The sequence below is a fragment of the Protopterus annectens genome, chromosome 6.part0, assembly GCF_019279795.1.
Source record: "Protopterus annectens isolate FY-2018-M chromosome 6.part0, PAN1.0, whole genome shotgun sequence".
Taxonomy (NCBI): Eukaryota; Metazoa; Chordata; order Ceratodontiformes; family Protopteridae; genus Protopterus; species Protopterus annectens.
Genome location: NC_056737.1, coordinates 1512436419 through 1512463299, shown reverse-complemented (window position 1 = coordinate 1512463299; position 26881 = coordinate 1512436419). Strand labels below are relative to the sequence as shown.

The following is a 26881-nucleotide window of genomic DNA, read 5'->3' as shown; positions in this document are numbered from 1 at the left end:
AGAAACAATAAATGTTTTCTTAGGAGGATGTTCTTATAAGTTGACTCATATTTCCTTTTAAAACAAACACATGTATGGACAAAGGGGTTTATATTAGATGCTTGAAGGTACTGAACTTCGAATACGATATGATCGGCACCATATCGATGTCCAGTAACATCGAACACCTAATAAAAACATCACAAAGTCAAAAAATACACCTACTTGCTTTAAGCAGTGGGTCAAGCACCCCTGCACCCCCCACACCCCCCACTACTTAAACATCCCAACTCCGATACCGCACTACATTGAAGTAAACGGAAATCTCCCTTCATGGAGATTTCTGTTTTCCTTTTCAATGTTCTGCGGTTTCGCTGTTTAAATGTCGACAATGTCAGATTCGACATCGTGAACGTTCGCGATTCTAATATAGACCCGGACAAAGCTTATGTTAGTAACATACTTTTCAAGTACCTTGGGTTACTACTAGTTGTACCACCTGAATAGTTTGTTCTTGACACATTTGGGAGTTAAATTTTGAGGGTTAAATCTTAGAAGACAATTTACAGAACCTTTTTTTTCAGTTGGCCTCAGTTTTATTTACGGATGCTATCTTTAATAAGTGTGACTTCTGAGGATTATTCAGTACCATGATGACAAATCTGATGCTGGATAGAGTGATAGGAAAGTGCACTCAAGAGTTCTCATTTACACACCTGCAAAAATTACAAAAAAAGATTGCAAAAAAGATGCAATACTAAAAAAATGTCTGTTGGCTGTCCTCTTTACTCACACTGTTACTCTTTAGAGGTTTATGCGGGATGGTTTCATAATTGACATGTTAACGCCCTAACATTTAGGAACAATTGGCTGTTGTTTTACGTAAATAAAAATTAAAACTTCCCAATTTGTTAAAAGGAGTAACTAGAATGTTTGACTGACTTGACCCTTTTCAGCCACAAACTGAGCCAATAGTTTGAGCAATGAAAAGAAAAGAATAGTCATTACACACAAATGAAACAGGTAAGGAAGATTTCCCAAGGAGGATTTACTATGGTATTGTATTCTGCTACAGTAACTACATTTAACAAGATGGTCAGTAAATTACTTGTGGCCTGTGATTCTACAATAAATATAGCCACTTTCTTGAAATATAAGGCTGATTAAGAGGATGAGAGTATGTGACCATCTTAGAAAATTGCACCACCAAATTATTTACTTGGAGGGAATGCACTTATCTAGGCAGAAGCGTGCTAAACTACTACACTCTGGGGCTTGAGAGACATTTCTCCCCTTACACTGGGATTACTAAGCAGAGAGCAGCCCTTTTGACAGCACATGGGTCAAGATTACAGGTCACGGATCATCTACCGGACTCTGTGAGGAGTCACAGAGTAATAAATGGAATTATTTCCATGATAAATATTGAAGAATCAGGAAGGAAATATACACTAGCAGCTGCAACATCTAACCTCATGAAGATTAAACCAAAACTGAGTCTGTTCCCATGGTAGTGGACACTACAGCTGTAGTGCTTAAATGGACAAGAAAACCACTTGGTTCTGGATAGTGGAGGGATAGGATGGTTCCCACAGACGGTGAACTAATGCACCAACAGCAAGATTCAATTTTCTTTATGGTATGGCCTTGCTGCCAACAATTACTTGCTTTAAGAGTGGTACATTACTTACTTCATGAGATTAGGAGGTCAATTCATTCGGCACAGACAAATCCAAAGTTGGTACACTTTATGCTACAGGTAAAGTGGACAAAGACTGACATGCTGGGAAATTAGTCTGCTTTACAAGCAGTTGACATGGGCAATAGAAGGGACTAAGACACATTTGGAAGATGGATGGGACAGACTTGAATAGAAACATTTTCCCCTCTGAGGGCTGATGTACTTGGCACTGAGGTATGCTGCCACTTCACACAACTACAGAATCCTCGACTGGTGATGTTCACACTCCTAGAATACTGCAGCACATGCTCCCAGCCACATTAGGACTTTGCTGGCACAGTGATGACTTGGCTGCAAGTCTTCTGGGACTGTGAGAACCTATATTCCTATAAATCTCCTCAGCACAAACTAAATTAATGATCTGCTACAGTATTTATTGTATTTTTTGTTAGGGGATTCCAGAAACAGGATTCTGGGTCAAACACAGGGGATCCTTATTTGCAATAATTTTTGCTTTTATTATAAAAAGGTTATTACTGGAACATTTACATCTAGACGGTCTCTATTCCTGATGGAGTTAAGTGCTATGACAATTGAGACAGATTAACATGGAGTCTCAAGACATTTGATGCAATAAGGCACAAGTATCATATAACGGACTCCCATGGCTGCTGTGTGACACATCAGAAAGCAAAACAGATTAAACCTGGGGGGGGGGGGTAAGGGCTGGGAGTAGGGGCAAAGCGAGACCAAGAATAATAGTGAACTATGATGTCACTCGAGGTCACTCTGGTAGCCAAGTGGCTACTCACTGTGGTTATACTTCTCATTGGACAATTTGCTTATCCAATAGTGTTTTTAGTATACACCAGTGCTTGTACACCTGCTTCTGCTTGTTTAAAGCAAATAAACTCAAGACAAATCATAAAGACTGTATAAGCCTATGTGCTTCTTCAAAACACAGAACACCAGGACGCGAGTTACCAATGGCAGCTGGGTCACTATTCTTGCCTTTCTCACAGACTACAATATCAGACTCTTAACATTCCCCTTTATAACAAGAGCTTAGCAAATGAGTTATTCTCCTTAAACTAGAGGTTATCAGGGGCAGTGTGCTTGCTACATTCTTCAAGAACTGGATAACAGAATGAGACAACCATGTGGGGTACCAATCTCCACTGAGGGAAGGAAGACATCAACAATTGCACCAGTGTAAAACATGTACACACAGTGCCCTGCACTTGCATTAAACTGTATTCGTTAATGTTGAAAACCCACACCTACTCAACGATGTTTCATCAGATGTCAAGCAATGTGCACAAACCTAACACTGATGGAACAAATAAGCTCTAAAGTGCATTTGAGGGCTATTAGGATTATGCTTAACTCACAAGTGTGACACAAACCAGGGAGGTAACATGGGCGAAGAAAATTGCCTCAAGCGCAAATACTTCTTCAGAATATTCAACCAGGGGACCCAAGGGCTCATTATGAGTGAGTGGGCTGGCAAAGTATATGCTCCAACACTGGAAGTTTGACACCTGAATCACAGGACACTCTCTGAAGAGATGACCAGGACAACACCTCTCTTGTTCCATTCTTGGTTATCATCTGACAACAGATGCAAAGGTCATCTTTCATTAGCCAAGGAGGAACTCAAAACAGTAAAACTGTATAAGACACTAAAATCTTAAAAAACATTTTGAAGGTTTTAGAAAAACATTGCCTCATGCTCCTTTACCCTCCCCCTTTTGTTTCTTGCATGGGATTGTGCACGGGACTTTTTTTTTTTTTGTTGATTCTGGTGCTGGCTATCTTCAAACATTTAATTTCCTTCACTTGGTAAGCTGTACTAGATGCCTGGCACATACAGCATTACTCTGTGCTCCTTTCAATGCCAGTACAAACACCAGAGCACATCTACTCTTGCCACCTATCAACTAGATGTATACTTAAGAGAAGCTTACATTTTTCATTATCAAACTAAGTAAATTTCTTAAAAGACATAACAGGATGAAAGTCAAGAGTGCATGCAAGGCAAAAAAAAAAAAACTGCAGATGGTGATCGGCCATTGATGTTTACCAGGCAAGAGGGACACGTCCAAGGGGTGCAAGCTGTACACTGAAAGAACTGAGCAAGGAAAGCATGCTCAGGAAACTAATTCCAACTACTATCCAACGCTCCTCTGAAATAAGATTCCAAAACACAAAAAGAATCTCAGAGTAAACATTTGACATGTTCTGCATTCCTTGTCATAAGCTTACTCACTAGGAAGGAGTTTAATAATCTGCTTCATTTCCTCTTCAAATCCAACTTCCAGAATTCGATCTGCTTCATCAATTACAAGACACTGAAGATTTTTGTACATAAATCCGGGGGTATTCTGCAAAACAAATTATTCCCTACAATCATTGCAAGACTAAAAAGACTACTAAGCAAAAAAAACCAAACACATACAGACGGAACCACACACATACAGTTAAAAAAAAGTTACCTGCATGTGATCCAACAATCTTCCAGGGGTTGCAACTAAAATGTTGATTCCATTGGCAAGTTTCTGTGCCTCTGCTGACCTATTACTACCTCCCATTATGAGACCATAAGTATGAACATGATGCGTCATTAATTCTTTCATGACACCGTATGTTTGCATGGCCAATTCTCGGGTAGGAGAAAGAATGAGAACACCAGTTCCTAAAATTAAAATGATGCAGTAAGATGTTGCAAATTATAATTCTAAATTACATGCAGAATTAATTTACTATACATAATCCACTGCAGCACTTCAGTAAATCAGCGCAGTTTACTCCAGCACCAAGAAATGAACAGCTCATCCACCAGGGAGGATTTCAGCTGAATAAGTAATGTTTGAACACTAATTTTTAAACTGCTTCTGGGTTCAGTAGTAGGCAATAACAAAAGTCATCATTACATCATTATTCTGGTGCTTACTATAATGTTACCAAAAAAATGCACTAATAAAACAGACAGAGGTCTGGCAGAGGGACCACCTTCTTGTTAATGGCACAAGTTTAGTATACAAGATGACAATGACTTGCAGGCATTTTATCACATTTGGGCTTTGTAGTATTAATATCTTGCTTGGAAGTTTAATGTTCAGATTTTTACCAGATCACTGCTGTCTATTACGGACAGTGTTTTTCCTTCTATTTTAAAGGAGGTCTTGGCCCCTTTATTCCATACGGAGGAAGGAAGGTTTACAGACAGTTGGCCTAGGTAATTACAGACCAATCTCAAATCTCCCAGTTGTTGACAAGTTTCTAAGAAGGTCATTTTGTGCAACTATATTTGTATTCACGTGATAATCAATCTTTGAGGTATCCCAGACTGTTTTTCAGTGTAGATGTAGTCTGAAGATGTACGTTATTACGGTCTTCAATGATTTCTACTGGTAAGAGACTGACACCATTCCATTTTGGTCCTTCAGCAAATGACATGGTAGCACATGCATTCCAATTGAACTGGTGGTGGTGCTGCGGAAGCGTTGTCGCCTCACAGTAAGACGCTGTCCGGTTCGATTCTCAGCTAGAGCATCTTCTGCGTGGAGAGATGCATGAATGGGCATACCTTCGTTGAAGGTTGTGCATCAGAGCTGGTAACTCGGCACGTAAAAATCAATTACCAAACATTAGCGGACCGGAGTTCCGCTGTGGCGACCCCTAACCGGGAAAAGCCAAAAGACACAAACAGTTTCACCTTGGGTATTGTCATAGTATGGCTTCTGTCCTAACTTTGCGGACATTCTCAGACGGTCACGTCTAGATTATACATCTCCTCACCTTTCTCTCTGACATGTGGGAAGCTTTTGGACTTTGCTGTGGACCTGGTGCTGTTTGCCTCTTGGACACTACTTGAAGGTTAAGGCTTGAATGATCACTGTTAAAGCTGATGAAGCTGTACCTTCCTTCCCTCAAGATTCCACATCTGCATTAAACTAACTAGCTTTAGAAGTTGACCATTTCATGACTGGATGGGTCAACAATTAGCAGAAGCTCAGTACCTTCAAACCTGTTACTATGGTCATTCATGCCAGTGTTAATTCATTTGCTCCAAATGTGTCCTGTTACTACTTAATATGGTAACAAACTGACGTTAGTGTCAAAGATGCATGACTTAAGAGCGATGTATCAAATGGCTTGGCCTTAACAGGTGTCTGTTGTTGCAATGTCTTCATGAGTTCACCTATCGAATATCTTCCTCAACTCCACTGTCGAGCATCTTACTCAGTCAAATCTTATGACAGTGGAAAATGTAATGGTGTCCTGGACTACTGTAACACCATGCACCTGGGGCTTACAGATTCAGAACTTTACAATCATATGCAAACTAGCTACTGACTGAGCTCATTCATTACCATCATATTACACTGGTTTTGTGGAACCAACACTGGCTGCCAATTTAGTCACTTACGCTAGTCGCTTACGAGGTTTTGGTCTTATTTTGCTTTGCTGAATTCCTACTGAGGGGAACTTCTTGAATGGCACTGTCCTGGCCATACCCCTCTCTCGTCCACCCTTACACAATGGAGGATGCCAAGAGTCCAGCTTAATTACTCTGGGGAGCCCTTCTTTGCTCATCACAGGTTACAACATTGGATATTTAGCAGGGTGGACAAGGACATCCCTGACTCTCACTAGACAAAGAAGATCCCTTAAAACATATCTTTTTGAGTTTGCCTTTGGAGATTTATTGGTTGCTTCAATATTTCCTCATTTGGTCACTGTTCACTGGTTGTTTTACTTGCTTATTTGATTACTACAACAGCTTAGCAAACAAATTATTTGACTCGAAAATGTAAAAATACTAAAATGTCCTGGTAGAATAAATGCTGAAAAGTGAGGAAGTAATACCGTAGGGATAGACGGCATGATGTGGACCGACCGACCGAGATGCTTGCGCCTGCCATGAAATCAGAAGACAAAAGACTTTGAAACTTTACTGTGAGAAATACTGCATGATTTAAGGTACTTACCAGAACTGTTAAATGGAGACTGCCAACTAAATGGAAGAATGCAAAGTTGAAGACTGTAATTTTCTGTATGAACAATATGAAGCAATAAGGTTGGTAAAATAAAAAAAAACACAAGAAATGCATGACACAGTTGAGGCAAAGGTATAGTTTAAACCAACTGCAGTTGCTTTTACTAGAAGAAAAGATCCATGTCTGTTTGGAGTTTCGGAAGGCGAGGAAAGGGTGAACAGTTTGGATTTTGCCAAAATAAAACTAGCTCTGTGGATTGTTTCTACCAAACGTCAGTGTAAACAGAGACAATTTACCAGGTACTACTTTCTTAAGCTGCAAAAAATTATATGAATCCAAGGACAATAGCTTAATTGGTAAACAGCTATCAAAAGGAGCAAGACTTGCACCAACTTTTGTAGCATGGAAGGCCAGGTACTATATAGATGGGTGGTTACTTACTACAGACCATGACTTCTCAGAGGTGACAATGCAGCAAAACTACAACTTACAGAGGCAGATAAAGAGCAAAGACAACATCTGCAATGACCAAGTCTCTTAAGAACTGAAGCTTATGTAGAAGAAATGAACTGCTCATCTCTTCTAAAATGGCAGACCGTATTAAGTCTGCTGAAATTGAAAATGACGGGAAAGAGCACACTGAGCAAGACAGAGAGGGGAAATACTGTTGTTTGACTGACATGAGATGGCCTGATTGGGGGATAAAGTACATTCGAGCAGGCTGCCAGTTTTGCACCACAGGGCTAGCAGACCGAAAACAGGTATATGTCATTAGCACTCAAGTGTGTGTGTGTGTGTATATATATATATATATATATATATATATATATATATATATATATATATATCTATATATCTATATATATATATATATATAGGTTTACTATCATAAATTCGAAAATCAGAAAAAAATGTGTCTGCATTTTCGAATTTATACATCGGAAATGAACATTTCTGAATTAACCTAAAGTCAAAAACAGCTGTGTATTGTCGAAAATGTCGCTCGCGACATTTACGGCAATACACAGCACTCCCACCCGTCCCATAACTACCTACCTACCAAGCCTAAACTCACAGTTATGCAGGGGAGCAAGCCCCTGCACCCCTGTGGGCTGCGCCTGCACCCCCCCTACCTTAATATTCCAACTCCGAGATCGCACTACAGTGAGGAAAGGGATGTATTTCCCTAACCACACTGTACCACGATCCCCTCACATGAGCGAACGTTAGAATTGCGAATGCAGAGTCCATTTGCAATGGTAACATTCGCTCACATCACCTGCCGAAATATGAAGTATTCGAACATCTCTTGTTCGAATACTTCATAGCCGTGCAAGTCGGCATTGTGATAGTAAACCTATATATGTATATATATATATATATATATATATATATATATATATATATATATATATATATATATGTATACATACATATAAAATAAATGACTAACAAAAATGCTGTGATAGGACAGTGCACAATTTTTTTCATAACTTAAGTCTCATAGGTTCATAGGATGATACTAGGCTATTGGCCCGGAGGCCCTTATAAGCTTAGCCAAGAATTTCGTCCATGCTCCCTCAAAGTCAGCATCTGTTTCTCCTGTCCAGCAGGGACACAGATGGGATCCCAGGGGTATATTTTCCGTTTCTCATCCAGTCGTCCAGGTTCCTATTAAACAGGGCTAGAGAGGTACTCTGCTTGACATGGAGAGGGAGTCTATTCCACAGACGGTGGAGTCTTTGGGACACAAATCTATCCCGCCAACAAGTTCAATTAAAATCACAGACCAGGTTAAGCACCCCCCCCCCCCCCCAGACACAGGCAGTTTGCAAATGCTCTGCCACCTACACACAGCTATATGCCCCTGGGTAATTTATGCAAACACTTACAAAGGAAAACATGGCTAGGTTTATAAGGGCCTCCTAGGGCCTAGTAAACACCTATGAACCAAAGACACAGGTATATAAACATCATAAACAGGACAGTCCAGTAAATTTAATAAACAGACAAGTGTGGCAATGCATCCATCCATCCATCCTTTTCCCATTTTTGCACATGTGGTCAGGGTGTCACTTCAATGCACATGCTTAAAGATTTAAGGTTGTGATATTTAACATCATAGTTTACAACTGAGCGCATACACTTGTATCTGGAGCCATTTAACTTTATATTAAATGGTTAAAGTCAACTGGAAGTCAACAAATGTAAACAGTATTTTTAAAACTGCAGTTACATGAACTTTAAGTCCCGCAAGGTATCGACTGAAACATTTCATCCATCACGACCTCTTAAGCATAATGTCCTGGTGACGTCTGCAGGAGTAGCAAACTGATCAATGCACACCAGACTTATTATTCCAACAACCGTCTCCAAGCTCATCCTATGGGTGCCCCAACTGTTTCTAAACAAGTTAATGTAGATCATCTTTCCAGTATATCCAGTGCATGCTCAGTGACCTCTCAGAGGGACTGGCTGGTATAGTTCCTGCTACACGATCCCAAGGAACATCTTCACTAGAAACTCAAACCATATTAGCTGGCTCCATTCAAAAACATGGGAACAGCAGCTCCAGTTCAACAGTCCAACAACCTTCTACACTTCTAAATTTTTCACACTATCTAGGAAATGAACGCAACAACTCCTCAAACTAAAGTAACTTCTGCTATTTGTTAACGGTCATATCACCTATTTGGTTAGGACTGGTAGCTTGTGAAAACAGATTAGGATGGACAGAGCAACGGATATAAACAATGCTTCTTCCTATGATTCAGGTTTGACTTCACCACCACAATGCATAGCAATTACGACGAAATTAGCACAGCAGCATCTATGGACAATTTCCTTATCCCACTTAGCCTCAATTGTGTAAAGACCAACATATACTTAAAAGTCCTCCACCTGGAAAACCTCATCTGCCAACAGTAATTATTTATTTCTACAACACAAACATGACCTCCACTTTGGATATGCCGATTCTCAAGCTCATACTAAGCAGAAAAGCACTCGAGCGGGCATCACTTGAAATTAAGAGGACACTATTTGCAGACAGCAATGAAACCACCAAGTTCAGAAACCGGATACTCTATTTATTCCTTTTAAATATTGTGCATGAAATTCACAAACAGGAAGGGTGACAAGATGCAGCTTTGCTTGAAGTGTTTAGTAACTCAACAAGTGCATCATAAATGGAGACAATCTAGCAGCCAGGTAACATTTCAACCTTGTTAATGACAAGTGCGTACAAAAGTCACATGACTCTGTGACATAAAATGCACAGCAGTTATAATACACCCTTGTTCTTTCTCCGCATACTTCAAAGAATTTCCATTATGGAGAAACACAGGAAGGCAAACAAGGGACAAATGAAGAAACTAAAGAGACAGCCTTATCAAATCTCTAGTACTTTAACAATAATCTTCACCAGGGAAAGGAGACTGTGTGCCGAACGAAACACTTTGGAAGATCTAGTACAACAAGACGAGATGTCAGCAACACAGCTGTAACTACTTACTGAACAAGAAGCTTCCAAGAAAGACCCCCTTCTGCATAATATCACACTACAGACAAATCACTGAGCCTAACAAACTACAGAAAACTTTACTTATAGGTTCATAGGTGTGTACTAGGCTAATGGTCCTGGAGCCTTTACAAGCCTAGCCCAAAAACTGCCCAGGCACCGTGCCACTAAGTGTTAGTTCACAGTGTCCCTATCCAGTAGGGCAATCTGAATGATCCCCAGAGTGTACTTGAAACCCTACACTCACGGATAGAATCACCCAGTTTTTATCAAGAAAGATGGTAGTTCCTTGCCAAGCCCTTCCAAATCTCAGACTCTGATGAGAAGTAACCACTTTGTAACGTCTTTCGCCCACCTCATCCAAGGCAAACTAATAACAGACAGTGTCTGTGGTGCAACAAGTGGCACACATGCCTTTAGTGCAGAAGGCTGCGGGTTTTATTCTCACGCAGGGTAGACTGAACACAATACCGCAATGTCAGCAAAAGGGAGGTGCTGCACTCCTGTGTGCGTCATCTTCGGATGAGACTTTAAACCAAAGTCCCATCTGCTTGAATTGGTGGTAGCGGAGCTGAATGTAAAAGATCCCAAGGCCCCTATCAAAGAGAAGGGGTCCTTTATTTTATACATAATTGAAAGAAAAAAAATCATGTACGTATTTACAAACTGTACATATTTACAGGTACATATATACACACTTTTTTTTTTTTTTTTTTACTATTTCATTTTTCTTGTAACATCTTCATTGTTGTTCTTAAGTACTAGGCTAAGTGTCCTTGTGGGTCATTTTAAGCCTTACAAATCTCTCTTTGTGCTTGAATTAACCTACCCCACTTTGTCATAGACTAGCCTTACCCATCCTACCCAATGGTCAATAATTATATATTATCCCTAATAAGAATAACTGGGATCATACCATAGATAATTTGAGGGGACCCCTGCATGGCATACAGCATTTAGGAGCTGCTTCTGACCATTAGTAGCATAGGAGGCAGTCCTGTAATACATTCTGTTTCCCATCCGCAAATCCAATTGCACTTGAATATGGACAGGGATGAACTTTGCTCCATGTGGATGGGTAGTCTGTTCTACAGCAGTGGTATCTTCTGTGAGACATAACATGTACCTCCAAACTGTTCTGCTGATGTTGCAGAAGAGGCCTAGATCCCTAGGCAGAGTATTTCCGATGATATATGACCTGTCAATGCGCAGTAAATCCACCAGTACTGGGTCTGAGGATGCCCTGCATGTCAGACACAGGTCACCTCCTAGCAGTCTGTAGAACACAGAATACAGTGGCAGGGCTTTGATTCCATCCATGTAGGACATGTTTTTTTAGGCCTTGTATCCCTTTAGTAAGGCATCTCCATGGACACTCTAGCCACTGCACGCGTCTGGACAGACGCATGCAAAAGGGGGCACTACATTCAATTGTTGACCTAATGAGCAGTGACATCCCTAGATCTTAACACAATCCCTATGCTCATAAGCTACTCAACATACGACCTTTCTACAACAATGTACACACATTGGTCAAAAGTTAGGTCCCTGTCTGCACAAGTTCCTCTTTCATAACTGACACCCACTCCTTTTTCCCAAACCATAATCTAAAATGTTCACATTATTATCTGCCATTTCATTCAATCTTTCATTCCAAACAACCCATGTTAATGTTCCATAACATAAATCATCTACCCTTTTCACATTACTCTATCATAATATCCATACATAATCATTCAGATCTACACTGTTCATCATTAATCATCTCAAAAATGTTTTATTCACATAATTTTTACCAGAGAGTCACCACTGTTACATTAAAAACATGATCTGTTGTCTCTTCCTCCCAACAAAATAAACACACTTTAAGCACCTCTTTCAACTTTAACAAGCAAAACCACAGGGTGACTGAGCAAAGCAAGGCTGAAGAATTCAAATGTCATCCAAAAAGGTATAAAAAGCCATTTATTCCAGTCCAGTAGTGCAGGTAAGCACTTTCACCCATTAGGGCTTCATCAGACCATAAAAGCAAAAATATCAGCAATTATTTGTTGGATTGCTGTTGGGATTTGGAGCGTTTAAACCCCCTTGCGAGTTTTTATTTTTTACCTCTTTCAACTTTGTTTTTATATGACACTCTGGTAAGTTAGTTATTACCAGTCTCCAAAGGAAATCCTGACACTATCTTGTTACACTACTTTTTCCTGACTTTAATGGCTTTAATCACTTCTACTGGTAAATTTTCCCATGAATTTACATAATATTGTTTCCTCACATAACTATACCACATCTTTCTAGCTTTCTCTGTATCATCAACTTTTATTTTCCACTTCAATATTTTCTTCTTGATAAACGTTTAACTTCAATTATATATATATATATATATATATATATATATATATATATATATATATATATATATATATATATATCTTCTTTATCAACATCATCAACATCAACATCATCTCACAGAATTTGCTGTACTAATATTTAAACATTGAACTTATCACCTTCTTCATTTAAACTTGTAGAGAGTATTAAATTGGGTAAAGAAGAACAATTACATTTAGTAGCCCCAAACCCCCTTCATCTTCACTCGTATACAACATTGCTTTTCACTGGGTTTAATCGCGTTAATGTAGTACGTTTTTTCGATAGGTTTCTTAGTTGTCTAGATTTGTGAAGGAGGGGGAGTTGTTTTGTTTTAGTCCAGGCTTTCCAGGCACTGTCCCATTGTTTCATTAGTAATTTTGTTTCTTTAGATAGCAATGGAGCAAAGTTAGATTTAATTCTGATTTTCCTAGAAGGAGCTAGGAAGTCTAGAGTATTCAGAAATATGTTGTTAAACATAATTACAGCATCGTCTAGTGGGATTTGTTTTAGTATGGTCCAGTCTATACTACAGAGAATAGAGTTGAAATGAGTGGAATTGAAATTGGATAGTTTCCGACAGTTTCTAGTTAGGTGTGGTTTTGGTGCTGGAGAGTAGTATCTTAAGATAGAGGTAGGGAGATGGTCACTGAGGGAGTCAGGTAGGGTGGTAAGATCATGGTAGTGATGATGTTTTGTGGAAGCGAGTGGGGGATGAGATCATTTGGTGGAAGCCATATAGGTGGATACTGAGTTGAGGTGAGTCAGTAATGAGTTTTGACCAGTCGATATTGACATCACCTAGTATAAGGGTTTCATATGGTATATTTTGGGAGAACCACGATAGAATGTTTTCAAGGATCGGTAAATGGTTACCTGGAGGAAGATAGATGGAAGCAACAGCAAATTTCTTTGGAAGGTTCAAATGGCAGTTTAGTATTATAACTTCTGCTGGGTAGACGTTGGGTATAGGCGAGGGATAAGGTGAGATATTTAGGCTTTTGGAGTACAATATGGCTACTCCGCCTCCCTTTTCAGTAAATCTGTCTGAGCGAAATATACTATAGCCAGGTCGAAGTATTTCATTGTCAGAGATTTGTGGCTTTAGCCAAGTTTCTGATAGGGAGAGAATGTGTGGGGTAGTATGAGCCATCCAACTGTGGAGCTCAGTGACTTTGTTTGTTAGGCTCTGAATATTTAGTGAGAAAACGGTTAGGTTTTGTGATGGGGCTAGGTTCTGTACATGCTGTTGTGGATGGGGAGGAATTTGTGTGGAGTTTGTGGAGGGGGTGGGCCTTGGCAGGGGTCAGGTAGGTACGAATGGGAGTTGAGCCTGAGTTGGGATGGATGTCTCCAGAGCAGAGTCGTTTTTTTCTAAGAGTACAAAGTGTGGCAATATGAAGTTGGAGTTTATATAGCAATTACTTAGTTTTTTTATAGATAGGTATATGGACTTGGAGGATGGAGTGCTTAAACAGACATATGGTTGAAGAGGTAAAATAGAGCTGGGAGATAGTATAAGTAACAGGAATGATGTTTTATGGATAGCATAAGGGTGGGTTTTGAAGGTAAGAGTGGTAGGTGGTCATGGAGGATAGTATGAAGAGGAGTGTTGTGGGAATAAGAAGGTAATGCATATTGGGCAGACTTTGATATGATGGACCAGTAGGGGGAGCCATTAAAATGGTATGAGGTAAGATAGTGAAGACAGACAGATTTTGTGGGTAGGAGTGGTTATGTTGCAGGAAGTGGAGTTTGTGAGGCCGGTGGAACAGGAAGGGGAGAGAGAGGTTGGTATAAAGGAAACTGTAATGGGGTGGATGGGAATGGGGGTAGGGTACGGGAGCAAACTGAGCCCAAGCATAGCGAGGGCGAACGGAGCAGGGTTACACCCGTCAGATGAAACCCAGAAAACAATCAGATAGAAGGCATTTGAACAGGAGAGGTTGAAGGTTTCAGCTTGGGAATCAGAGTTAACTGACCTGAGGTGGTTTCAGTGGGAGTAAAGGTAGGGCATAGAAGTACATTAGGAGGAAGATATAGCCAGGAAGGTTTTACAGGAGACGTAAGGTATGCAGCTGGATAGGGAAGGCAGATTAAGAGGAGGAGAGGTCTAGAAGACAAAGAGTTGAAACTCAGATATGAGTACAACAGTAGAAATGAGAAGTAGGGACTAAGGGAGAGCAGGACAAGTTCAGAGATAAGGGAAACAACAAGGAGCGGTTTAGTGGTGAAGAAGAGAGTAGCTACCACGCGGTTGTCCTAGAATGGTTACAGCAGTTTTACTTTATTTCAGATAAGGTGGACATACATACTTCAGTATAAAATAATAATTGCTTACTTTCTGTTATAGTCAGACATAGGGATAACTTGGATAGGAACTAAAGAAGATGTACTTGGATGGCTTAGGAATTCAAGTGCAGGGAATCTTTTTCTCCATTGATTAAGTCTGTTTTTTAATTCAAAATTGAATGTTTTATTTCCTTTTTCTTCTTTTATGGGTGCCCAAGTACTACATTAGAAATACAGTCATATCAAATAGTCAAATAATTTATTCTAGTTCTATGTATACTTCTACTCTTCTCTCTGGCAGTACCACATCTACATGCATAGAAATTCTGTAAATAACAGCTTAAGTATGAAATGTATTTCCATTAATGTAAATCGCCTAAATAATAGCTGCAAAAGGGGAAGTTTGATTAAATATTTAAAAATCTTTAATACAGCTTTTTTTTTTTTGTTACAGAAAATACGTCCCATACAAATAGATTTAAACAAATTTAGTATTACTAACTATACAGTTTTAGCAAGCTCACATCGTAAAGACAAAAGGTATAATGATTCTGTGGAAGAACTCAGGCATTATGCCTAAAATCTAATACTTATCAGGATAGATCAGGAATGTTTTGTCTGGTAACTTCAGAGTTAAATGGGACAATTTATATATATATATATATATATATATATATATATATATATATATATATATATATATATATATCAGTGAATGAATTTCTACTGGTTTCCTGGTCTATAAACAGCAAAGACATTATACAATATCGCAAAGGTAAAATAATACTAGCTGGAGATTTCAACTGTATAATAAATGATAGTGACACTAACTCTATAAAACACAGAAGAAAACTGCAAGGGCATTGGCTGAAATTACGGACATGTTTAATTTAGTAGATATAAATGAATATGCTGACCCAAATTCATTTTACAGACTTTATTCACATAGGCATGGTTCTCATCAAGAACTGATAGAATATATTTATCAAGAGAATTAATTACAAAGCTAGATAGAGTTAAAGTAATTTCTTGTCCCCTATCAGATCATAATACACTTACTTTTGATTTAGGACACACAAGACAAAAGGGGGCTATCACTAGAATACCATCTTGTATAACAAAGGATTTTAAGGATTTTTTTTTATTAAAGAAATACAATCTTTACTAGAAATAAACCTCAATGAAGACACTTTAGATACACACACACACACACACACATCACTAGAATACCATCCTGTATAAAAAGTTATGTACTCACCATAACGTTCCATCTGAGTAGGTACTTCATTTGTCTGCAACCTGTGGGTATCGGATCCGACCTTGGATCCGAGCCGGCAGCTTTCCAAGCTACAAGATCCGAGCTCCTAGTTCCTCCCCTACCCATAACCCCCTGCGACATGCTGTATTACCTCAGATCGATTTTTGCCCCATCACACAACTCATAACCTCGACAGAGGATTACACCAGATCTAACCTCCTGACAAGAGAATTTCAGGTGACCAGAGATCCCGACAAAGGTTCAGGGGATGGCAGGGGGGGTCGGTTGCAGACAAATGAACTACCTACTCAGATGGAACGTTATGGTGAGTACATAACTTCTTTATCTGAAGTAGTTACTTCATTTGCTCTGCAACCTGTGGGACAGAGTCCCCCAGCTACCTATGAAAAAACATGGGTGGCCTTTACGGAAGGATATTCCGAAGCACCACGGAGCCAAAGGAAGCCCCAACTCTCGAAATCATATCTAGTTTATAATGAGAAATGAACGTATGAGAAGAGGATCAGGTAGCTGATGAACATATGTCGTCCAACGGAACCCTGGACCAAAAGGCTGCTGAGGTGGCCATAGACCTTGCAGAATGAGTGTGAATTCCAAAAGGAGCTGGTTTGCCTGAAGATATGTACCCGTGAATTATGCACTGACAAATCCAATTTGCTACAGTCACTTTGGAAATGATTCTACCCATGGCTGATTTTGCAAAGGACACAAACAACTGGTCCGACTTGCGAAAGTCCTTAGTCCTGTGCAAGTAAAAACACAGTTGTCTGTGTACATCCAGTTTATGCAATTTGTACTCCCCTCTATTCTGAAAATTTGGGAAGAACACGGGTAAATTTATTGATTGACTGATATTTGACTCTGAAGCCACCTTAGGTAAGAAAGACGGGTTAGTCCTGAGGGACACTCTATCCTTGTGAAAAATGAGGTAAGGGGGGTTTCATACACAGTGCTTGAAGTTCTGAAACCCTCTTGGCCAAAGTAACAGCCACCAAAAAGGCTGTTTTCCAAGACAAGAATTTTAACAGAACCAAGGCCGCAGGCTCAAAGGGTGGACTTGGGCTTGTAAGACTAAAGTCAAATCCCATGGGGGTACCACAGCTTTCACAGGCGTCTTCAAATGAAAGATGCCCCGCAAGAAAGTTTTGCATAATTTTGTAGATGCCAAGGACCCCAAGCCATCTCCCACATGAAAATGGGAGATGGCTAACTGCACCTTAACCGTAGAAGCACTTGCTCCCTGCCGAAAAATCAGCAGCAGAAGTCCAGGATAGTCGGAATAGGAAATGTAAATGGACCAAGGCCCATGTCTTTAGCCCAGACGGAGAAACGTTTCCATTTACTATTGTAAATGTTCCTGGTAGCCGGCTTATGAGCCGCGACCAGTATGGCCTTCACAGGAGAAGAGCGGGAGTCCTAGCCATCAGTGGCACTGGATCAACCAAGCCGCAAGCTTGAGGTTCACCAGGTTTGGGGTTTGGTATCCTGCAGGATGCGAGATCAGGTCTGGAATGGGATCCAGTATCCATGGAGGAGTCACACTGCGAGACCTAAGATAAAGAAACCAGAGCTGGCGAGGCCAGAATGGGGCTATGAGGATAACTCTGCTCCCCAACCGACAGGCTTTCTGTATGAACTTTATCATAAGCGGGAGGGGGGGATAAGCATAAAGGAGACCGGGAGGCCAAGCATGAACTAGAGCGTCTCTGGGATTTTCCTCTTTGGGGGAAAGTATTGTGAAGTACTCACTGCATTTTGTGTTTAATGGAGAAGCAAAAAGATTGCAGCGAGGCCAACCCCATTTGTGGAAGATCTGCTTCGCAACAGATGGATTGAGAGACCACTCATACAGAGTGAGAATTACTCGACTCAGTTTGTCCGATAATATGTTGGACCGTCCCAGAATGTGCGTTGCTACCAGATACCAGTTGGTGGATATCGCCCATTCCCAAACTCTCATAGCCTCTCGACAAAGGGGGTAAGACCTGGTTCCTCCCTGTTTATGTACCAGACTACTGACATGTTGTCCATCTGGACTGCAATAGTCCCCAGAGGGAGAAGGTCGTGGAGAGCTTGCAATGCTAGAAGCACCACCACCACCCTCATCTCTAGGACACTGATATGCAAAGCGGTCTCTAGAGAAGTCCACGTGCCTTGGACGGTTCTGCCCAAACAATGCCCCCCCCCACCTGAGGCGAGAAGCATCCGTGGTCAATGTGGCTTGGGGCGGGGGAATCACAAAGGGTCTCTCTTCCATCAGTTCTCGCGTGTGGAGCCACCAAAGAAGGGAGTCCTTGCAAACTCTGCTCAGTGGTATCGCAGTGTTCAACGGGTGGAGTAATAGAGACCACTGAACTTGAAGGGTCCACTGAAATACCCTCATCCGTAGACGTGCATGAAAGGAGAGACCGATCGCCGCTGCCATAGACCCTAGTGCCCTCAGGACTAACTCCACCGCCAGAGCAGGACTCTGAAGAAGGGCTTGTACCTGAAACAACAAGCTGCAAGTTAGAGTAGCTCGTGAGATACGAGTATCCAACCTGGCCCCTATAAACTCTAGGACCTGAACGGGGCAAAGAAAGGATTTCTGTAGATTCACTGAGATGCCTAAGCTCTGGGCAAGAGTCAGAGCATAATCTCTTGCCACGCAGAGCTGATGCCTGTTGGCGGCGGTAAGGAGCCAATCGTCTAGGCATGGGAAGAATGCCCTGAAGTCTCAGGTGGGCTGCAACCACTGCCATGACTTTGGTGAACACCCTGGGGGATGAAGTGAGGCCGAACGGAAGAACCCTGAACTGATAATGACCGACTCCCCGCCGGAAGTGGAGAAACCTTCTGGATCGTCTATCCATCAATATGTGGTAGTACGCACCCTTGAGGTCTATAGAGCACATCCAGTCGTTCTCCCGCAGAAAGGGGAGAATTGATTGGAGGGTGACCATCCGGAATTTTTCCTTGGGAATGAACAGGTTCAGAGCGGAAAGGTCTAGAATGGGTCTTAGGTCCCCCGTCTTCTTTGGCACCAAAAAGAACCTGGAGTAATAACCCAATCTGGACTGGTCTGGGGGGACGGGCTGTATGGCTCTTTTTTATAGCAACTTCGACACTTCTGAAGCCGCTGCCTCCCTCTGATCGGGTGGTACATCGGGGAGGCGTCTGGTCGTGGGGGGAAGGTTTATGAAGGGGATGGAATAACCTCTGGATATGATATGGAGCACCCATCGATCTGTCGTAATGGACTCCCAATTTGACAGGTGCTCCGTCAACCGCCCCCCCCGACTGCCTCCAGAGAGGGACAGCCGGGTAAGCCCTCAGGGCTGCTGCGCGGGTCTGTCCGAGAAAGGGTCTGTCCGAGAAAGGTTCGCTAGACCCGAAGTTACGCGGTCCCCTCTGCCTCTGGGCCTGCACCCACCTTGTCCTCCTCTGCCTCTACAGGATGAGGGGTCCGAAGCTGGATGGGACTGCTGAGACTTGCGGAACCACAGCTTCTTTTGTCCCCTCTGATTCCTTGAAAAGGATCGTTGGGGATTACAGAAGCAGACTCCGACGGCAGACAGCGTCTTCCCGTCCTTCTCGCTTTGGACCAGCATTTTGCGAACAGTTTTGCCGAAAAGCGAAGCCCTGTCAAAGGGCGCATTTGCGAAGGACGCCTTGAAGGGATCCGCAAAATCGCAAAGATGGAGCCAGGCGTGACGCTGCAAGAAGACCCCGGCTCCGCTGGCTCTAGCGACTCCCTCCGTAGCATGGGAGAGTAGCTGCATGGACGTGTTAGATATGGATTTTACAGTGGCCATACGAGTTGAAAAAACATTCTTGTCCTCGACCGACATGGACTCCGGGGGGGCTGCAGCATATTCCTTAATAGAGTCTCGCTGCAGCCTAATGGAGGTAGACGGGCCTGCCTCCAATGCCTCCAGGGACACTGATTCATCCGAGGAAGGTTTTTGGGCAGACCACCCCCCTCTAATACGCAACATTTCCATGATGTCTCCGAAAGAGACATCTTTGGGGGGTGACCTTGGGGAACCTTCCCCTTCATCTAAATCCGTGTCGGTGGTGACGGACTCAGGGGAGTCCAGGTGCCTCCTCTTACACCTACGTTTACGAGGGACCTCCTTGGTGAGACTGTCCTTAGAGGGCTCGTCAACGGGGTCTTGTTCCTCCAGGGGAACCAGCTGGAGGGCTTGAGCAGGCTGTCCCGATGGTCGGATGACGGAGGATATACCCACATGCAGCGGGGGTACGGGAGGAACCGAAGCCCGAACCGGGGAACTGGAGGACCTCGACAGTACCCTCTCCACTACAAGCCGAAGGAGAACTACTCTCGCCAGGCTCAGAAAGTAATCTCCTCGGCTCCGAGGTAGGAATCGGGGTCGGAACCGATGCAGTCAGAGTCGAGAGAGAGGTATGCTCCAAACTCAGCGGCGCCGAAGACACACCAACTCCCACGGATCTGACGCTCAGCCCTCGGCCCCGAGAACTCGGATCCGACACGCTCGAGGGCACAGTCGGCGAAGAGACCGGAGCCATCAGTGCCGACGAATCCCCGGCTCCGAAAGGGCCCGGATCCAATGACTCAGAGACCCGAAAACGAGTCGGAGAAGGAGTGATCGGAGCAAAAATGGGGGCCGCACTCCCCCCCCCCAGAGAGGGGGAGGCAAGAGCACCCCCATCTGCATTTGGGTCTGTATGAATCGATGCATCATCCGATCCATGTCCGCGTCGGTGAGGCTTCTGGTCGACCTAAGAAGTCGTCGAGGGAGACCGATACTCCGGCGAAAAACAGGGTGAACGGCGCAGAGAGGGGGAGGATCCGGAGACCCTTGAGTCAGACCTAACCAGCTTAGATGGCGGGGCTGAGGGTGGAGTCTCAGCCTGCCTTTTCTGAGACTTGTGCCTTCCTTGTCCTTGTGCCTCTTCTCTTTGAAGGAAGAGGCACCAGAGTCCCCCGAGCTCACATCCAAAGAGGGAGGTTGAGTCCCTGGTTGAGCAGGGGGCGCAGAAGGCACTGGGGCTGCCGAGGCAGCCTGAGCGGGAGAGGAAGAAGAAGCCGATTCCTGGGGAAGCAAGCCCGCCAGGATCAGCTTATTCTTACTGTCCCTAAGTGCCCGGGGGTTAAAGGCCGCACATATTGGGCAGGCCGTTGATAAATGGGCCACCCCCAGGCATAAAATGCACTGAGTGTGGCCATCAGCCAGAGAAAGCTTATGGCCACACTCAGTACACTTTGAAAAAACAGCTTTGGGCCCTTCAGCCATTTTGACTAACACTCACACACACCCAAACACTAAGGGGGGAGGGGTGTCACACAGAAAAACAACCAACTAAAAAATAACGAGTATCTAAACTACGACTAACAAAACCCAGGGATACTACTCACACGTACACTAAAAACTACAATCTTCCCAGTGGAGAAAAAAAAGTTTGAGAAAGGTAACAACCTCACCAAAAGCCAAGGAGCTCTTCAAAGGTAGCTGCTTCAGCCGCAGCAAAAAACGATCCGAGGTAATACAGCATGTTGCAGGGGGTTATGGGTAGGGGAGGGACTAGGTGCTCGGATCTTGTAGCGTGGAAAGCTGCCGGCTCGGATCGGAGGTCAGATCCGATACCCACAGGTTGCAGAGCAAATGAAGTAACTACTTCAGATCAAAGGATTTTAAGGAATTTGTTTTATTAAAGAAATACAATCTTTACTATAAATAAACCTCAATGAAGACACTTTAGATACACACAATATATATAGATATAGATATAGATATAGATATATAGATATATATATATATATATAGATAGATATATATATATATATATATATATATATATATATATATATATATATGCTAGACAAGGGTCCAGGGGCTTATCTAGGCCCTAGGGCCGATAGCCTAGTACCAACCTCTGTACCTATATATATGTGTGTGTGTGTGTGTGTAAATAACTCACTGAAGTCTTATTTGTATAGCAAATCTTTAGGATGGTATGATAAGTAGACATTTAATAGAGCTACAAACAAACATTGACAGGTTAAAATTTAATATTCAGAAAGGGATGAAGCACTTAACTAATGAACTGGAAGAGAAGAATAAAAAATATTTAGAAATACTGCATCACAAAACTAGGATTAATCTAGAGAAGATTAGACTTGTTACTTATTCGATGAACCCTAGAAATCGAAACAGAATTGCTAATAGAACTAAAAAGATAATACAATGAAATCTAAAGGAAGTATATACACCAGGAAGAAAGCGTTAGGTTTAGAAGGCATACTGGAAGCATTTAAAAAACATTAGCATACCATTAATTTGCAAAATACTGAATTAAGAACCACAACATGTAACAAGTTCTTTTCTTAAGACAAGCGATAAACTACAGGATCAACATATTAAGTTCAATGATAAATAATGGCTGAACTTAAATCCCAAATGAATAAGCTAAAACGTAATAAAGCACTTGGTATCATACCTCTCAACTGTCCCTAATTTTCACAGACGTCCCTGATTTTGACTCAAATTTTAGCTCTGTCCCTCTGAATCCACTAGTGACTTTGGGCAGAAAGGTGGTAAATTACACTTAATGAATAATGACAATAGTTAAGAGTTATACACTTCTTTTACTTCAGAAAAGGTGCATTAATTCATATGCTCAGATTTTCTCAATGTTTCAATTTAATAGCACTAATATTTTAAAAGTGTTCCTGATTGTTCCTGATTTTTTCTGGACTTTTCCCTGATTCTGTTAAAATTTGTCCCTGATTTGTTGACAGGTCTGCTTGATATAGATATTATTCCAGAGATGTTTGAACTACCTAAGGAAGCTGTAGTTTTCTTGTTTGTTTGTGGTGGTGCTGCAGTAGCGTTGTCGCCTCACAGTAAGATGCTGTCCGGTTCAATTCTCAGCTAGAGCGTCTTCTGCGTGGAGACATGCGTGAATGGGCGTACCTTCGTTGAAGGTTGTGCATCAGGCGTGGCAAGCCGGTACGTAAAAATCAACTGCTAATCATTAGCGGACCAGAGTTCCGCTGTGGCGAACCCTGACCGGGAAAAAGCCGAAAGACACAAACAAACTTCTTGTTAACAGTGTGTAATCTAGTAAAGGAAGGCACAGACATACCTCCTTCGTGGAAGTATATAGTAAATCCCCCTATTTTGAAATCTGAAAACAGTGCTAATGAATGTTCCTCTTACAGATATACATCCCTTTTGAATGTTGCTTATAAATTATTCATGTCCGTCCATGCAGACAAAATTAAGCAGCTGCTTTCTTCATCAGTAGATTAGGATTAAACGAGCTTCATAAAGTGCAGGAACACTTATGATAACATTAAAAGAATGCTTTCTTTGACTGACCCTAGTGCGTCTAGATATAAACAGTGCTTTTGATTTGGTTAACGGGAATTATCTAACCCTAGTATTAGAAACCTATGTATTCTCACACAGGTTTGCTCAATTATTAAAATCACTTTATGAAAAGTCTTTAGCCCCTGTTAAGATTGATGCAGAAGAAAAAAAACATGTCCCAATTACTAATGGCACAAAGTAAGGATAATCTTTATATCTGGTTTGCTTGCTTTACTCACAGAGCCCTTTGCATACTATATTAGAATAAATACAAATATTAAAAATATATTGGTTGGGAAGAACATAGAAATTAAGGTTCAACTCTTTAATCAATTGATTACTTTCAGTCTATTTCTCATCTGCTGTTAAACTCTGATTAAAAACAATTTAAATAAGAAAGGTTCTCAATATCTTGTCCTGATAATAAAATTAAATACTTAGGAGTCATATTAACTAGGGATTGAAATGACACACTAACTGCTAATTATAATAATATTTTAAACCATATGAAAAGCCTCATACAAAAATTGAACAAATTCTTTTTTACAATGGAGAACAGATTATACATAATAAAAATATTTTTGAAAACTATTGTATTTTATACAAACATTCTCTATTCCCCCTCTAAACTATATATATATATATATATATATATATATATATATATATATATATATATATATATATATATATATATATAATGTTAAAGTTTTTATGGTTTAATAGTAGACCCAGGATAGCTATTAATCATTACTTGAATGATTGGGAAGCGGGGGATATAAATCTTCCTGATATAGAGGTTTATATATTATCATTATCTCTGTGGCTAAGCACTTCTTCTGGAAACAAATACCATGTCACCGCAATACACAGAGTTGGTATTTAATAATCTCCTTACAAATGAAGCATTAAAATTTTACAATAACTATCTGAACAAGAATCCAGATATCAAGGCTTGGATACTTTTGTTATACCCAATTGCCTGTACCCAAGATTATATGATCACTTTTTCATGTGGCCACAATCAAAATTCTTAAAGAAAAGGAGATAATCTATTGACATCAACTGCTACACATAGTTACACATAGGCAAACTTCTATCAATGGAACAAATTAAAAATAAATTTAATCTGGACAGCAGTAAGTGGCTAGCAACACAAATCGAAGGCAATGTGTTAGAAATAGATTTGAGTTAATGAGCCCAACTATTACACAAAATGCCCCTAAAATGCTGAATATCTCATTTACTTAAAGCATACTGTCCAAGGAAAAGGTCATTTATCAAAAAATATAAAATAAAATTAAAAGCACTAAAATATATTGTAAAGTACATTTGGGGGATTATAAAATATCAAGCTCCTACTTGCTTCTCCTAAATGCACTTCCCTGCAAATCCATTGTAAATTATTTGCCTGGAAATTTCTTCCTAGGTCTTATCTGACAACACATAAATCAGAATTAATATTTGAACAAGAAATTATTGGATATGTAAAGCAAAATTGAAGGCAGCTGGCAGCACACGTTTGACTATCAACTACTTAAATAATTTTGGGATAAGGTAAATCATTTTCCAAACTGTTTTTAATGATAAGTTCCGGTCATCTGAATCTTTAATTTTTTTAATGCTTCCATTCCTCAATGTCTCTCTAGAGTAAAGTTTTCACTTCTATGGATCCCTCCACTGCATGCAAAACAACTCACAACAAACTGGAAGAGTGAAACATCTCCAAATTTTAAAGATTTTAGAAGTACTGTATTATCTGTATCTTAGCAGAAATTGTCAACCATCAGGAAGAGAACTAAGACCACTTCTTATTACAATTCCTGGCAAAAGGTGGTGGAAATACTGAAAAAAGACTGGTGTGTGTGTGTGTGTGTGTGTGTGTGTGTGTGTGTGTGTGTGTGTGTGTGTGTGTGTGTGTGTGTGTATATATATATATATATATATATATATATATATATATATATAAATATATATATATATATATATGTATATGATCTCATACTACACTTTGAAGGCATTTTTTTATCTTATCAATTTAGCACCCATGTAAATATTTTTAGTAGGTTTAGTTTGCTATGATACTGTAAATCATATTCTTGTTTTATAAAATTCAATAAAACAATTTAAGGAAAAAAAAGAACTCACCAGATAACCATTTCCCTGAATGCTAATCTAGTTGTCCTCCACATAAGGCATACTACTTTCATTTCTTTTATCAAACAGTCTCATTGCATAACTACCCAATTTTCCCCAAATTTTATCAATAGAAAAGGTACCTCATTCACTGAAAAGCACACCCCCAGTTTTCATCACATTACCCACCCCTTACTTTTATCTTTATGCAAGGTCATTCCCATTTTCCTTAAACATTCATTCAGACAAACCAACACTTCCATCATCCATATTTTGTTCTTAGCAACTACAACTACTTTGTAGATGTAAAAACTACTGGAATCCCCACTTATTTTTGAATCACATATCAACATCTTTCATTTTATACGCCATTTCACTCACTATCGCATTCATTACCAGTGCAATCAATATTCCACTTATGGGATATTCCTGACTTATCTCACACTTCATATACATTTCTTTACTCAGTCACCCATTCACCAACACTCTCACTCTATTAATTTTCACTATACTCACCAGGCTGAAGATAAAATACATCCACTTTAATTGTTAAAACTCTCCAAGAATGTTGAAAATATAAAACAAATACAATTAGCGCTTTTGGGTTCTTATAACCCTTCATCGGATCTAATAACTAAAATCATGACTCCGTATTTAAAATACTGACGACCAATCAGAAATCATCTTATTCTACGACTGAACAATGTCCAGCAACTTGTATGCACAACTTGTATGCACATCAGAATGCAAAAATATGGAGTATTCATTGATCAGGTTACAACTCGTAATAACCAATTAAAAAATATCCAGGAGAACATCTCCATCCTAAATATTCTGCCAAAGAACATAACTGGCCATCATTCTCAAACAGAAACCAATCATAGAGCAAGTTCAGCCATCTTACTACTGGACTGTAATCACTACACTGAAGCCAATTAAAATCAGATACATTATTTCTCACAAAACAGCCACGACTCGGCCACTACACAGCAGGTCAAGAATGCATTCCAGCTTTCCAGATAATTAAGTTCTTTAAAATACTGGCAAGCCTTAAGCATCTGCCAATACCGAACTTCAAAACAGACATCTCAAATCTGTTATAAAACAGAATAAATCACCAATTATGTGAGAGGTCATCTCCCAAAGGCATACATTCTTACATGTTATACAAATTAAATAAAAAACAATAGAAATCCTAAAATCTTGATTTTCAGTCAGACTAAAACGTTTTTTGTATAGATGAACCCGTCAACATTCTACAGTCTGTAAATAATAAATAAATCT

At 40.6% G+C, this 26881-nt stretch overlaps 1 protein-coding gene across 2 annotated transcripts in view; it reads right to left on the bottom strand.

Annotated features, from left to right (window-relative positions):
- The window catches only part of DDX18 (DEAD-box helicase 18), a 516018-nt gene that overhangs the window by 272296 nt on the left and 216841 nt on the right, over positions 1-26881 (bottom strand). For both annotated transcript variants that reach the window (XM_044074977.1, XM_044074978.1), the window contains 2 exons: positions 4156-4355; positions 3930-4044 (listed from right to left, as the gene is read on the bottom strand). In XM_044074977.1, the coding sequence (XP_043930912.1) occupies positions 3930-4044; positions 4156-4355 (315 nt within the window). The remainder of the gene's footprint in view (positions 1-3929; positions 4045-4155; positions 4356-26881) is intronic.